Source organism: Oreochromis aureus, linkage group 22 (genome assembly GCF_013358895.1).
Source record: "Oreochromis aureus strain Israel breed Guangdong linkage group 22, ZZ_aureus, whole genome shotgun sequence".
Taxonomy (NCBI): Eukaryota; Metazoa; Chordata; class Actinopteri; order Cichliformes; family Cichlidae; genus Oreochromis; species Oreochromis aureus.
Window position 1 is genome coordinate 30,554,843 of NC_052962.1, and position 15,134 is coordinate 30,569,976.

At 44.2% G+C, this 15,134-nt stretch overlaps 1 protein-coding gene across 4 annotated transcripts in view; it reads right to left on the reverse strand.

The window, feature by feature from the left end:
- Positions 1 to 15,134, reverse strand: part of cica (capicua transcriptional repressor a) — a 52,871-nt gene that overhangs the window by 36,386 nt on the left and 1,351 nt on the right. For 2 of the 4 annotated variants that reach the window (XM_031754787.2, XM_031754785.2), the window contains exons 2-3: positions 8,136 to 11,737; positions 6,025 to 6,295 (exon numbers count right to left, since the gene is read on the reverse strand). In XM_031754787.2, coding sequence (XP_031610647.1) covers positions 6,025 to 6,295; positions 8,136 to 11,531 — 3,667 coding nt within the window. In that variant the 5' untranslated portion in view covers positions 11,532 to 11,737. Of the gene's footprint in view, positions 1 to 6,024; positions 6,296 to 8,135; positions 11,738 to 12,025; positions 12,511 to 13,024; positions 13,178 to 15,134 lie in introns of those variants that run through there. The other 2 variants (XM_039605484.1, XM_031754786.2) reach the window with 2 other exon arrangements.

Below are 15,134 nucleotides of genomic sequence, written 5' to 3' on the forward strand. Positions count from 1 at the left end.
TGCATTTTTGCATCTGGGCCACCGCCATGTTGGTTTGGAAAGTTACCATATTTGGATGAGGGGAAACTCTGTTGAGCTGCATCCATAAACTGTTACCTGGTAATAGTAATATACTTATTAAGCTGCACAATTTCACTCATCCAGACTGGAGCATAAAGTACACAAATAACTACACAGCAAAACCATATTATTTGTCAGGTAACTACATTAAAAATGCTCCAAAAGGCACCAACGCCCCAACCACAGTGGAGCGGACCAGTTTTCAGTGAGTCCAGTTAATGAGGAGAGCTGTCAATGTAAGCAGCCAAGCCTCTAAGCATATAGTTAGGGCTGGATCAGGTGACCCTCAATCCTCCCTTAGTTATGCTGCATTAGATGTAGGCTGCTGGGGGATTCCCATGATGCATTGAGTATTTCTTCTTCAGTCACCTTTCTTACTCACGATGTGTTAACAGACGTCTCTGCAGTGAATCACTGGTTATTAATATCTGGCTCTCTTCCACAGCATGTCTTTTATCCTGTGATGGCAGATGGCCCCGCCCCTCCCTGAGCCGGGGTCAGCTGGAGGTTTCTTCCTGTTAAAAGGGAGTTTTTCCTTCCCACTATTGCCAAAGTGCTTGCTCATAGGGGATCATATGACTGCTGGGTTTTCTAGGCCTATATTATTGTAGGGTCTACCTTATAATACTATGTGTCTTGAGACGACTGTTGTTGTGATTTGGCACTGTATAAATAAAATTGAACTGACTTGAAATTGAACCTAACTTTCAGCCTCACCAGCATCCAAGAGAATGAGTTAAAAAAAAAAATCACCCCCTATACAGTTCATATATATGTGCTAACTATCAATAAAGACCAAAATAGTTTGCTGTGCCAGGGTGTAAACATGTTTATTTCTGCTGTAGAGTTCAACATTTTAACATTTTATCTGTGGGCACTAACTTGCTTCTGTAGCCACTCTCAAGTGCCCACTAGAAGAACTAATTTTTTTGGTGGCCCTCAGTAATATTTTACTGACCTGTGGGTGCACCAAATATTGAAAGAGACTTCATCTCCCCACGCATATCCTGATCTATCTAACAGCCACTACCGGTTTTGAAAAACAGCACCGAAAAATACAAATACCAACAAAAACCAAGATCCCTACTGCATTACAAACAATCTAAAAGCAACAAATGCATTTTGAAACATAAACCAGCAACCTTAACACTAGAGCAACTGACCGAGAAGTAAAGTCACGATAGGCCGTAAAGGCCATTACTCATCGACCTCAGTGAGTTTCAATGACTCCTTCAGGCTCGTGCAGGATTTAAGGTTTCATTTTGTTTGCACACATGATACAACCAGTACAATTAATGCAAAGGCTAAAGATACCAAAAAGCCAAAAACACATAGCCTGATGGGGATAACATTACACGTGGATCAAATGCTAATTAATTGTTTAAAGAGAAAAGGAAATGTAAGTACAGTTCACGATGAAGAGAAAGAACCACAGACAGTGGGTCTACTGCGCAATTTTTGCTGTTAATACACTTTTACTTTACTACAAACACGTTCTTTAAACGTATATCAGAACTTCTGTTTACTCAGGCACAGAAACATGAATAAAAGCATCCAACATTACCAGCTAATGCACATTTTTTGACGCTGCCCACTGAACAAAGCTCTAGGTAGCACTGACGGACTGTGAGTGTCGACACTCTCCACTTAAACAAGCATACAAAGAGAGTGGCCTCTCTGTTTGACATATAAATAAAACAAAACCTTCTCCACCATCAACAAGTCCAAGCTAAGATCGCATGCAATCCACCCTTGACATGTCAGAGACGGAGATGGAGACGGGCATCAAGAAAGCTCTGGCCAGGAGGAAATGGCCACAGGTAAGAGACGCTATGTTGATGTGCTGAACTTCTCCAATCATTAAAACATACTAATACTAATCCCAGTAACACTAATGATAAAAATAACGTGTTCATGTGGTATACAGGCAATGTCTTACTCTCTCTGTCAGCAGGTTCTCATGAAGCTTTCTGTTATCTTCATGTTTAATAAATAAATGTCAGCTTTTGGCGTTATTTTGTCTGATGTGTGCGTTTATCCTCTGTAGCCTTCATTCGTATCATGGCTCCTTTCATTCAGTCATTAAAACTTGAAGAAGCCCTGTCTTAAACTAATCTGCAGCTATGTCTATGTTTATCCTCGTGTACGTGACTGCCTGTGCAAAATATTCTGCTTCTACATCATTTCACTATCAACCGTGAAACCAACCAACCTATAAATTGCCAATATCCTCCACTTTCAGTTTTCAGATTTACAAAGTGCTGCATCAAAATGACACAAAATGAGAAATCAGGCATTTTAAATGGAAACAATCTTCGTCATTCATATATTCAAAGTAACATTTCTGAGCTTGCCCAGGCTGTAATATCACAAAGTTGGCATGGAAACAAGCACAAAGTAGATGATGAACCCAAGCACCTCCATTTCTCGCTAGCCAATTTTCTTACATCCCACCACCTGACTGGGTGAGAGGATTCATTTAAACTGGTCTCAGCTTCTGGTAAAAGAGTCACAGAGTGAAATTAAAGCAGAAAAGAATATTAATTTTACTTTCTGTCACATGTGTAATAAACAATTTCTGTTGGGTCAGTGCTGGTGCTCTGGTTTCTTCCTAGTTGCCTAGTAGTTGTGTTGCAAAAACTACAGCTTAGTTCGTAGCAAGGTTATAACAGTGAACTAAACACAGTAATCTAAAAGTAGCTGTGAAAAAACGTACTTAACTGAAATAAAGATAAGAATTAGATTTTGAAAAAAAAGAAAAGAAATAAAACAAAACTACTGAAAATAAAATAAAAATCTGGACAAATCTTCCCCGGTTTTAGTCTTTGTCTTTGTCAGCACGGTTACATTTGCCAACACAACTAGAGTCATCTCAGACCGGGATCACTGCATGACTGTAATCTATCACCTAGCTTTTCTGGACTCTTTAAATCTGCCCCTAATTATAATAAATCAGCAAAACTGAAACTAGCAAAAACTAAATAAAACTAAATTGAAACAAAACATTTTTAAACAACGTAACTAATAAAAATATACAAAACTGTAAGCAACTCTGGTTATTACACAAGCAACAACAAAAAATAGAGAATTTTTTTTTACCACAGTCCACATCACTTGATCATAATTAGCTCTTAAACAAAGAATAAACTCAGTCATTGTGATGTGTTTATATTTCCCTCACTGCATGAACATTGCAGCTTTCGTCAGGCGAGCAGCTCTGCTTTGGGTCAGGGAACAATGGATAATGCAAAATATTTTACTGAGGTTTTGGTCTTAGCTTCAGAATCGTTACGTCCTCACTCTTTAGTGCACATGGATAACAACAGTTAGAATATTGCAATACTAATTTGAAGTAGCAGTGCAGTACTGTTTGCATTGATATTTGGTGCAAACTGGTGTGTCTGCATTGCTCTGCCATCAGGAGTGAAACCGAGCCGTTCATGATGGGCTTGGAGCTATTAAATCTTATAAAACAGTCACTATTACTGAATCACAGAAGGGAGAAAAAGACTCAGAACAAACGGAGTCTACACATATTCTGTGTATATGTCTACACGGGCAAAAAAATAACTTCTACATATGCATATTATTACCAAACAGACCTGTCACAGTTTGTGAGATCCGTGTCGCTGTAACCTGTAGTTACATTTCTGGGGAGATCAAGCTACACTGTAGGCTGTAGCATAGATTTTAAACCACAGATTTAACATAGTACTATAAATCCAGCTTATGCAGTGCACATTATTGTGCAGCTAAAATCACAAATAACGTCCAGAGGAAGGGGAAAGTTGAGGCGGGTGATTTATGAACACAGGAAGAGCTGATTCATTTCAGTAATCACCAGCGTAATCCACCAAGAGCAGGCTTGATGAAGGTGCGAGTAATCTGCTAACAACTCAAGTGAAGCTTTCTACTTGGTACTTTCAACTGCGCCCTTACTTTAAAGAGTAAATTTACTGCCAGTGGATAGCCATGGCTTGGTGACAACCAACAGAAAGGATCCCAAACTTTTGGCACCACACTCAGACTTGATCAGCGATTATGCACTTATTCCAAATAAATGAGCTGTTTTCACACATGGAGTGCAGCCCTGAATTCTTCACATCACCCAACAGAAATCTACATGAGAATGCAAAAGTCTGACACATTCAGATCGGGTATTTGCCAGTCTTCAACCTGCCAGCTCCCCAATACAACATCTGTGCGATGTCAGATTGTGCTGATGTGAGAATAGAGCAGATAATTGTCCAGTGCATTCATGACTAAAGAGTGGGCGTCATGTGCACTCCCTCCTGCGTGCTCTATGCAGGCAGCTCCTTCACCTAAACCACAAGGCGTAGTTCCAGTAATGCAAATGTGTTTGAAACAGACTATTCACTCCATGTAAGGAAGGACAACAGTGGAAAATATCCCTGATTCTCCTGAAATTGCAAAAACACTCATAGTGGCAACTACTGCAACCATTTCGAGCACTGAACACCGCATTGAGTATAAAATTACCCCTCCAAATATTGCTAATTTTTCACTGCACCTCTTTTGTAAATCCCAACAGTCGTTGAGGGTTTTGCACTTTCTCTGTCATTAGTAGATCTGCCCTATAATGGATAATCTGTGAGGTACTGTTGACTGCAAACACTCTTAAATGGAATATAATTAGTGGCACAATCTGTCTCAATTGAGAACCGGAGTTATCCACGTCTTATTAGACTTTAGTAAGAGTGATTTATAATAGGCCTACAACCTTTAGAGAACCATGGAGCTCACTACTTCTGAACCTTCTTGATATAGAAGCCTCATTAGAAAGCAGTTTTCTAAGCTATTCTTCTTTCTTATAAGTATCAGCTTACAGACCTCATTATGTTTACCAATTATGGACAAGCACTCAATCTCTCTTTCCTTTCTCCGTCATGCAAAACTGCATCTTCACAGATCTACAGCACAGCTGGTATTTTAAAGGCTCTCCTGATGGTACAATTTAAGACAACATTGATAACCAAAAGGAAAATAAATATATCGCTGCTTGAATGTCAGGGTGGGATTGTGGGTGTTGCATATGATTTAATCAATTCCTGCACATATAAAGTGGGAAATTCTAACATACAGTTGCAGAGATATAATAATGTTCAGCCCAAAGCAGAACCAGTAATGAACCCCTCGCCATGAGCTAATAAGAAAACTACCAGCGTGGCCATGGAGGCAAGAGAAAAGAAAGCCATAAAACACACGGACAGCAGAAATGATGAATGGCAATGATCTAGTCTGGGAAGAACGACAACACACTGAGGTAAGAACAGAACAATGTAGTATCCTGTCCCCAAAGTGTATAAATTCCCCCTGTGGGAAGCAATTAAAGGAGGGATTCTCCCAGTTTTTTTTAAATTCAAATTTCAAGCCCTGTACTGTACGGTATCCGTAGTCTGCAACAAAAACTGCATGTGTGACCTAAAATGGACTAAAGTTTGGGTCGAAAATGCCTCTGAATAAACACAAGCAACCTCTTCATCTGTATTTTATTCATCCGTGACTCTTCTACTTACTTGCTGAGAGTATATTTCACATTAATGGAATTACTTTTCCGTGTTTTAGCCTGTATAATATTTTAAAAGTGAAATTCTAGCATTTCTAAGAAAATACCAGTCCTCTGCGAAGCCCAAAGCAGTGGAAAAATTCTTATAAACTTTCTGAAAACAGAAACAAAGAGAAAAACCAAACAAACAAAACGCCATCTGAAAGCAAGGGAACAATAGTAAAGTGTACGTGAGTCATAGCCAAAGCATTGATGACACTGCTGTAACCCTAGAGAGATACTGAAAGTGAGAGGTACTGGGCTAGAGTGCATAAGATACAAGCTGCACATCTCTTCACACTTTAGGCTGTGTGGCTCAGCTGACTCTGAATCTGACAGAACAGAGGTTCAGACCACAAAGAAATGATCTCCCATTTCCCCTCCCCCTCGTTTCTTACCGGTCCCTGGGCGTCCCATGATGATCTGCTTGCGTGGAGCAGGGTGAGGCGACTCTGCTGGCAGTATGAGGGGCAGCAGGGCTGTTGGTGTGGGATGACAGGCTACCGGCTGTGGCAGCGCCCCTCCACTCGCGTCCTGGTGCCCTTCGGGTTTCCTCTCCCTGCCTCCGGAACCAGACGAGGAGAACACAGAGCTTGATGAAGAAGACATGGACCCAGGAGTGGAGGGGCTGGAGAGGGAAGCGTGGCCCCCTGTGGCTGGAGTCAAGGACTGGGGAAGAGACATCAAAAATTATTTATAGTATTTTAAGGAAACTCGGATTATTCAAAACATCCTGCAGCTGGTAACGCCATTTCCAGGTGTGAAATGGTTTCAAAACTGTTTAATCTCATTTTAATGGATTTCTTACCCCAACTCTGGGTCTCACAGCCCAAAATACAAAATGTACAAGGTTTAGGTGATAATGATGTGCAGTCCCATGCACAATTGTAGGCTATTTTAGAGAGTGAGATTCTTATTCATCACAAATATCACCAGAGAGGCACCTCATCAGTCCCAAATTTATTCTTTAGTTAGAACAACCTTTGGAACAAGCAGGCCCCAACAGAGACTTGACGTCAACGTCATGAAGTCAGTCTGGGAATGCACGCAAACTGGTCTACCAGACATATCTTTAAAAAAAATCTACCTGCATAAATTGTTGCTGTTTTAAAGAGACAGTTCACCTCAAAATTACATATTTTGTCTTTGGCCTATAGATCACTTGCCCATCTAGATCGCTTTGGTATGAGCTGTCCAATTTTCAACAAGTCACACGCCTTTTATTGAATATAATGAAATTAAACGTTTGTGGTAACAAAGTGGCAAAAACACATGTGAAAATCTCTTTCCGGAAATCATAAGCCATTAGGGATGCTCACTTACCAAAAAACTAACTAAAAACTAACTAAATGGGCAGGGATAGCTCAGTAGGTAGAGTGGTGGCCCCATGATCGGAAGGTTGGGGGTTCGATTCCCCTGAACAGCTACCCTGAGGTACCCCTGAGCAAGGTACCGTCCCTACACACTGCTCCCCGGGCACCCAAAGGCTGACCACTGCTTCACTGAGTGAATGGGTTAAATGCAGAGAGGAATTTCCCCATGGGGATCAATAAAGTACACTTTCTTTCTTTCTTTAAATAAATACATGTGAACTAAACCTCCTGCAGTCTAATGGAGAGTAAAAAGTAAAGGAAAACGATATGCTGAAAGGCCGGAGAACATTGCAGCAAAATAGATTGTGGGACAATGACTGTTTTGTCTCGATTGTCTTGTTTTTATCACTGCTAGAAACCAAAATTGTACTCTAAATTAAAATTCAATTAAGTCTACAGCCCTGTGACGCAGTTACTCAAAAAAATCACAAACATTGATGTTTTCTTCCAACTGAAGCACACCGGCCAGCCAGAAGAAGTGCTCAGATGGCAAACGTGGCAGCTTAGCAGAGTGGTCACCATTAATGCTTATGGTTGGATGTTTGCTTCCTTCTACACAGTGATGTGGTTCAAAATTTGGCAGAAAGTAAATGACAAGTCACCACATTAAAGTGTTCAAGGTTTCAGGATTTTCTTGAGTAACTGTCATGATTTTTGGAAAGAGGCATTGTTGCTCACTTTTAAATGTATTTTGTTTCATCTTTTGTTTTCAGCGATTTGAAAACCACAAGGCAAGTAACATTTTATTAATTCAAGAGAAGGCAGGACTAGACTAACCCCACTGGGGCCAAACTGGTGTAGGAAATATGGAGTGAAAACAGGCTGAATGAATCATTATAAGTAAAACACTCAAACAAAGGTTTACTTATATTTATTTTACTAAAATACAGCTCGGATCCTTTTCATTGTAAACTGATAAAAACTGTGGGGTTTGGGGATGTGAGCTCTTTTTAGCTTGACAATCACTCTTTGGAAGGAAAATGGTGGTCACACCAGTTCTATGTTATAATGGTTATAAATGGTCTATAATATGAGCTAATAAAGACATAATTAAAAAATTAGAGATATAAAATACAAACCTATGACCCTATGCAGTACATAGTCATATATTACAATAACAAGAATGACGTCCTTACCGAGCTGGATGTGACCAGGACGAGCGTGGATGTGGGGTTGCGGAGGAGAACTGCCCCATTGGTGGCTGCCCCGTTGATGGGGACGGGGGCCTGCAGGCCTGGGGGAGCTGTGTGCTGGCTGTGCTCCCTCGACCTGCTTCTCTCTCTCTTTCCTGACGGGCCATCGGAGAATTTGGCCAAGGGGACATCTGGGTTGCGTACAATGACTGGGGAGTCCCGGAGGGGCACGATGCGGCGTGGGGACGGCTCCTGGGGAAGTGGTGAAGGAGGAGTTGGAGAGACTAACATGGGTGGAGGCGTGGAGGCGGCAGAGGATGGTGGCCTGCTGGTGGCGCTACGAGGACGAGGGAAGGAAAGTGAGGAAGGGGTTGTGGGCTGACTCTGGGGGGAGAGCACTCTGAAGGCAGCAGGGCTGTGGCCCATGGGTGGGTCTCCCACCACCCCACCCCCAACACCCACCAGCTGCTGTTGTTCAGGTTTGGTCTGGTAGTCCTGGACAGCAGGTAGCGGTGGGGGCGGGTGGGAGTCGAACTTCCTCTTGCTGGGGCTCATCGGGACTGTAAAAGTCAGGTTAGTCTGGAAAGTGGGCACAATCCCTGACAGATGGCGCTCTCTCTCTGCGCCTGGCGTACCCATCTTAGTGCCGCTTAGCTGTCGGGGGCGGCGTGGGGTAAGTGAGGCAGTAGCATTGATGGGGCTGAAATTGGCAGGGCGGAAACCGAAGAGCGGAGAGGGTGATGGGGATGGTGTGGGTGAGAAGGGTGACTGGTTGGAGATGGGGGAGAATGAAGGCGTGCCAGAACGAGAGCCCCCGAGAGAGACGAGCATGGTCGCCGCCTCACATTCATCGAAGTCGAAGCGAGAAAGGTCCTGGGGGAGCAGCGAGGGAAGGACGAGGCGGGGTCGAGAGTCTCCTCCACGGCTGCTGGCCTCACTGCTCTCCCGTGATGTCTCATCCCAGTCAAACTCTGAACTGGCTCTCCCACCGCTGAGTCGGAGGTCAGATGGTGTTAGGGTCCCTGTGCTGCTGGCGCCGCCCCGATCCCGGCCCCCTCCACCGGCTTCCATCTCCTTGGTCCTCATGGAGAGGTGTCTGGAGCAGTACCCTCGCCGCTGGGACTCTTTGGAGCAGCCCTCCCGAGAGCACAGTCTCCTCCACTGTTTCCCGTTGAACTTCTTTCGGATGCCTGTCGGCGTGCACACCACGTCTCCCTTCTTGTATTTTTGCTGGGCAGCTGTCAGTGGAGTCCGGGAACGTGACGAGGAGGAGGAGGTCGAACCTGATCCGGATCCACCACCTGCTCCACTGCTGGCAGAACCTCCCCCCGATGTCTTATCCACTCTGGAGGAGGATGTAGTGGAAGAGGTGATGGGAGGGAGAGGATGGAGCTGAGGGGTGGTAATGACAGCTCCAGCTGCTGCGGCTGCTGCAGCTGCTGGGTCAAGGCCTAACAGGACAGGTGAAGGAGAGGGGTGGGGATTCAAGGTCATGTGAGCAGGGGGAATCCCGATGCCCCGCACCACAGACAAGTGGGGATGGGGGTTGAGGTAGCCAGACGGGGTCTTAGAAACAATGTGACGATGTTGGGGAACTGCCATAGGCTTGCCCGCAGATATAATCTGCCCCATTTGGACCATGTTGAAGCCGGACACTTCCATGTCTTCTTCAGGGGTGAGGGGCGTATACTGCTGCTGTACACTGTTTTCCCTTTCTCGCTGTCTTTCCCTCTCTCTTCCATGGTTTCTCTGTGACTCCCACTCCAAGTCCTTCTCGATTTCCCTCTCTCGCCCAGGAGCCAAGCTGAGGACTGAAGTCGGAGTAACGGGCGAGGTGATGCTGTGGCCCGATGTGGAGGAAACGGGAACCATTCCTGGGTAGGGCATTCCTCTCCCTAACATTGATCCCATGCTCGGGGTCATTCCTCGACTCAAACGGCTCACCTCCACATCCATCTCTTCCCTTTCCTCCCGCTCTCTCTCCTTGTCTCTTACCCCCTCTTCTACTTCATGTCCACCAGCAGAAGGCAAATCCAAGTCCCAGGGTGGCACCAGAAGCCGGAGTGTTTGTCTGGAGACCCATACTGCCTGGGGAGCACCCCTGCCGTCTTCTTCATCATCTAGAGAGTGAGGCCTTTCTTCAGACAGCAGGACACGGTAGCGGTTAGCCACCGCAGGGTGTGGGTCTACCTGTGTCACCACACCTTCTCGGTACCATTGCCATTGGCCCTCGCTGCCCTCCTCGTTGCCAAATGGTACACAGACACGGGTGCCTATAGGTACTTGATGCACACCAGGAGGTGGGGCATCTAGGATAATGTCCACCACCCCTGGGGGGCTATCATGTCGGTATGGATAGCGGCATAACGTCTTCTCCCCGTTCAGCTGCACCTCCAGGCTTCCATATTCACCACTGACGTTACGGACCACGCCAGCCCGGAATACCAAGTCGTGCCTCCTGTCACTTCCTCCCTCCTCATCACTTCTTCTCCTGAGCTGGCGGGCAAGGATCCGCTGATTCTTCAGCCCTTTGGCCAGAGCATCGGACAGTGCGTCAGGGAGACTAGACATTCTGTGTGTTGACATCTGAGGGGGTGTGTCACCAACTACCTCCAGGTCAGCCGAGTGCTCGCTGGCTGTGTCTGTTGAGGAGCAGCGGGGCAGCGGGCTTGGGGACACCTGCTCTGCATCTGTCACTCCTTCGCCTCCTCTGGGTTTTTCCCCTCCAAGCGACAGGGTTGGCGGTCCTGGGGAGTCCTGAGACCCCTCCCTGCTGGTGGTCCGACTATGGAAGTCATCCATCAAGCTCCTACTCTGACCGCTTCCGTCAGAATGCGAGACGCTGATGTCGATTCCTGGACCCGCTGACTCCTGGCTCAGAGAAAAAGGAGGGGGCGTGCTAGATGCAGGGTTGCTATGGTTACCAGCAGTATTAGATGAGCAGTGTTCGGAGGTGTACTTCTTTTTGGGGACGCGGGCCTTGAAGGTGGCTGTTTTCCGGCTGGAGGCGGGGTTTGGACTGTTGTTGGCGCTTGGTGTACTACTGTTACTACAACTGCTGCCACTGCTGTCACAGTGGCTGCTGCCACCACCGCTGCTCGCAGCAGACCTCCCCGATCTGTCATCGGAGGATGATGACAGTTTCCCCATCACTGTCGCTTCTGACAGCCCCTCCCCATCTGAAGAGTCTCGCGCTCTGGATGCGTCCACCTGAGGAGACTCTGAATGTGAGTTAGAAGATAACGAGGAGGAGGGAGTTCGGTTTTGCGGAGATCTGCTTCTGTCTCTGTTCTCATCTGAGTCTCTCTTCTCTCCTCCTTCCAGGGTATCCCCCGCTCCTCGCCGCTTTCCTCCTTTAGCCCGGGTAGAGGGAGGGGAGCGCTTTTTTATTGGCTTCATCTTTTCATCTAGTTGCTTTTTCTCCAAACAACTCTTTTATTTATTTATCCCAGAGATTCTCCTTGACGTCCCTCTCTTGCACTGCCGCGTTATTTCCTCCTCCTTTCCTTTCTCTCTATTTTCTTTCTCTGCCAGGCCCTCTCACTCTCATCCTGTCTTGTGTTCGTTGCGCGACTTCGGCACTTGCCCACCTTATTCCAGAGACTCTGAAAAGAGGAAAAGAACAGGTGAGTGTGGGTTTCGCGTGCAGCAAAGACACTCAGACAGAAACGCAACTCAAAGTAATTTCTGAAAACATTCTAAAAATGGCAAGTAGTCAAAAACAAAAACACAGCAATGATATTTAAAAAAATAATTGTAACAAACAGTTAAATTATAATTCAAAGAAATGTATTCCCCGCTAAATGATGCACCATCGTATTAGAGTAGTAATGAACATGACTCATCTACAAATTCATTACACATTAATTCATTACATAACAGTTTCTACTCACATTATACAAGACCTACATCCATACCAGGTACATATTGAAAACAGGAGGCCATATTGTAGGATAAACACAATGTAGGCTTACAGCGCAGCATGGAAATAGTGAGGAGCACTCTGCAATTTGCCCAGACAAGCCTTTCTGCATGCAATCCTCTCTCACACACTCTCACACACTCACACACACACTACTTCTTGGCCCGGGCAGTAGAGGCGGGGGAATTCCTTCTTTGCTCACATACTGAAACCCTCCCTTTCTCTCTCTCTCTCTCTCTCTCTCTCCCTCTCTCTTTCTCAGTGGCGACCTTTATCTATGTATTTCAAAGCAGAGCAATCCGCCCCTACAACTAACTCCATTTCCTGTGGAAGACCATTACCTAACTTCCCGTTACTTTATTCCTCCCTCTCTCTTTGCTATGCTTTCTTTCTTATCCTCCTTGCCTGCATTCTCTCTTTCCACAATATCGATTTTTGTTTGTTTGTTTTTTACCTCTCATCTCCCCCGTTTTCCTTCCTCTCCTTCCACTTAGTCTCTATACTCGTTTTTGTGCCGCAGCCATCCAGAAACACAGAGTTGTTCACAATAATTGCTATTCCACACCAGAGTCATTCAGTAGCGCTCTTAGCCATGCCAGAGTCATTCAGATTATCTCTTATTCTGCACCGGCCTCATTCACAGCTCAGACTCACGTTTAGAAAGTAAAACAGATTGATTTAGCTGTGATCACTTAGCTGGTTTGTTTGCTGTGTGGCTGGCGTGCGCTGGACTAGCCTCAGGCTGTAGCTGCTGTGATCTCTAGCTTATTTCTTTGAGAACTGAAGTCTCCATAGATACAGAAACATGTATATAAGAGGGAGTGTCAAAACAGCCCTTATATACTCTGTGATGTTCATGTAATTCCTCACTCCAGCTGTGATGTTCACTGTCAAAATGTTCTGTTATGATGTCTATCAACCAACCACTAGGCATGTCTACTTGTCAGTGACAGTTTGGCTGTTAACTTACATGTCTGCCTGTCTGTCCCTGTTTCTACATTCGTCCTCCCACTTGTCTCGGTCTCTCTGTCTGCTCGTCTCTGTTCCCTTTTGCTACCTTCCTGTTTGTCTGTGAAGGCTTGCATTCATTCAGGTCCTTTTAATATCTGCCACATCATATCGGCTGGAGAGAAATCCATTTTCAGAGATGAGTGCCGCCTGTCTCAAGGCCACACACACATACACACACATCACACAAAGCAAACATCTATGTGCTGATAGCTGATAGTGCACACGGAGAGGTTGAGAGCTCATAGCCATCACTGGGCTCTATGTAAATCCCTATTTAGGACAGACAACTGTAGAGCAGACACCATAAAATAATTTGGCAGCTGGCCTTACTTGGTCACGATAGAGGTATGCTACATGTGTTTACTCAGTAGTGCACTGTGTACAACAGCTGGTGTCAGAGTCATGGGCCGTATGATAAGAGCTTAAAGGCAAACTGACACAACACACAGTAACCTCAGTGAAATATGGTGCAAGGGAGTCCATATGGGAGGTAAAGTAGGTCTGTGGCTCTAATGTTTCACATTCATGTAATCATCAGGCACACATAAAGAGCGGGGTAACAAGTTCAGTCGTAATTTACTTGCAGAATAGCATTTGAGCTGTTGTGAATACCGACTGTAGGCCCCATGGAGCTGATATAAGTCATATGAGAGAAAGAGAAAAACATGACTGACGAATCATTTAGTCTGAATAGGCGTCTGTTAAAGTGTAGGCCACCTTTTCGACCATAACTGTGCCAAAATCATTATGAAATCATGCATAAACTGAATCATAGGGTGAGTTTCACTTTACTTTAATCGATATAAAACATTTCCAGTTATATCAGAATTTCTCTGTAACTCTAAAAAGGTTTTCCTAGCTTGGAAAAAGTCTCGAGGGGGGGTGTATGCATGCCAGTGCATGTAAAAGCACCATGGGTCCAAGTATAGTAAAGGAAATTAGTCTGTGTTACCTTATTTGACACACACTGAACCATTTTTCAGTTTTTTCTAGGCATTTTATACACTGAAATAGATATCCTGCAACTAAAGTAGTTAACGACACAACTAATCAGCCTGATTTTTAAAAAAACATGGGCTAAGTCTTTTTTGAGGTGTCCCAAAAAAATCTGTATGAAGGAAAATCCTGCATAAAAAACAATGGCGATAACGCTGTAAAGTTTCAGCCATCTATAAATGTATTTTAATGAAACTAAAAGTGCATGGAGGTTATGAGAGAGTTTGAAAATGCAGTTGTTTACAATACAATCATGGTTATCATGACTTGTCTAGTACATATATTCCTTGTGCACACAAAACGTTATGTCCTCAATAACATTTATGCCAACACTGCCATAAACCTCATTACAATATGTGGCAAGGATCTCTAATAACAAGCTGTGACCTTTTACAGACACCAGTTCCTTATGGTGTCTTCAATGTGTAATATCCTTTAGTTTTCTTATACGCAGAGCCTATGATTAAAGTTCATAACAGGATCACTACAAAACTGCAATAACAACAGGTCAGGTCAATATAAGTATAAGCAGTATAAGCATAATATGATAGAAGACACCTGCAGCTCTGGATTATACTGGTTAAGAAAAGTTACACATTATTGATATTTAATTTTCAAAATCATGGTTTTTGTGACCCTTCTAGGACATATATTCCCCATACATACAAAACTGTATGCCCTACAGGATGTTTATGGTCACATTTATTGTTTACTATTAGAATCTGCAAGGGATTGTAGTGTCAAGAGGTGAACTCTTACAGATATTTTGGCTCTCGTAATCCCATTTAATTAACCCGCATTGTAATAAATGATATCTGAAAGTGTTCTTACATTGCACAGCATGTCTTTAAAGTTTATATGGGCAGGGTAGGCCAATACTAAAGTAAGAAGCAATGCTATCAGACAAATGCTTCTATAATTTTGTTTACTATACATTGACTTTTCTGGCAAATTAATGAAACCCAAAATACCTATGAATGGAGGTGGGCATGAGAGTCTGTAATGCTAAAAAGCATACAAAACAGAATAATTCACCTATTATTTACCATATTACCATGCATGCATTATGACAT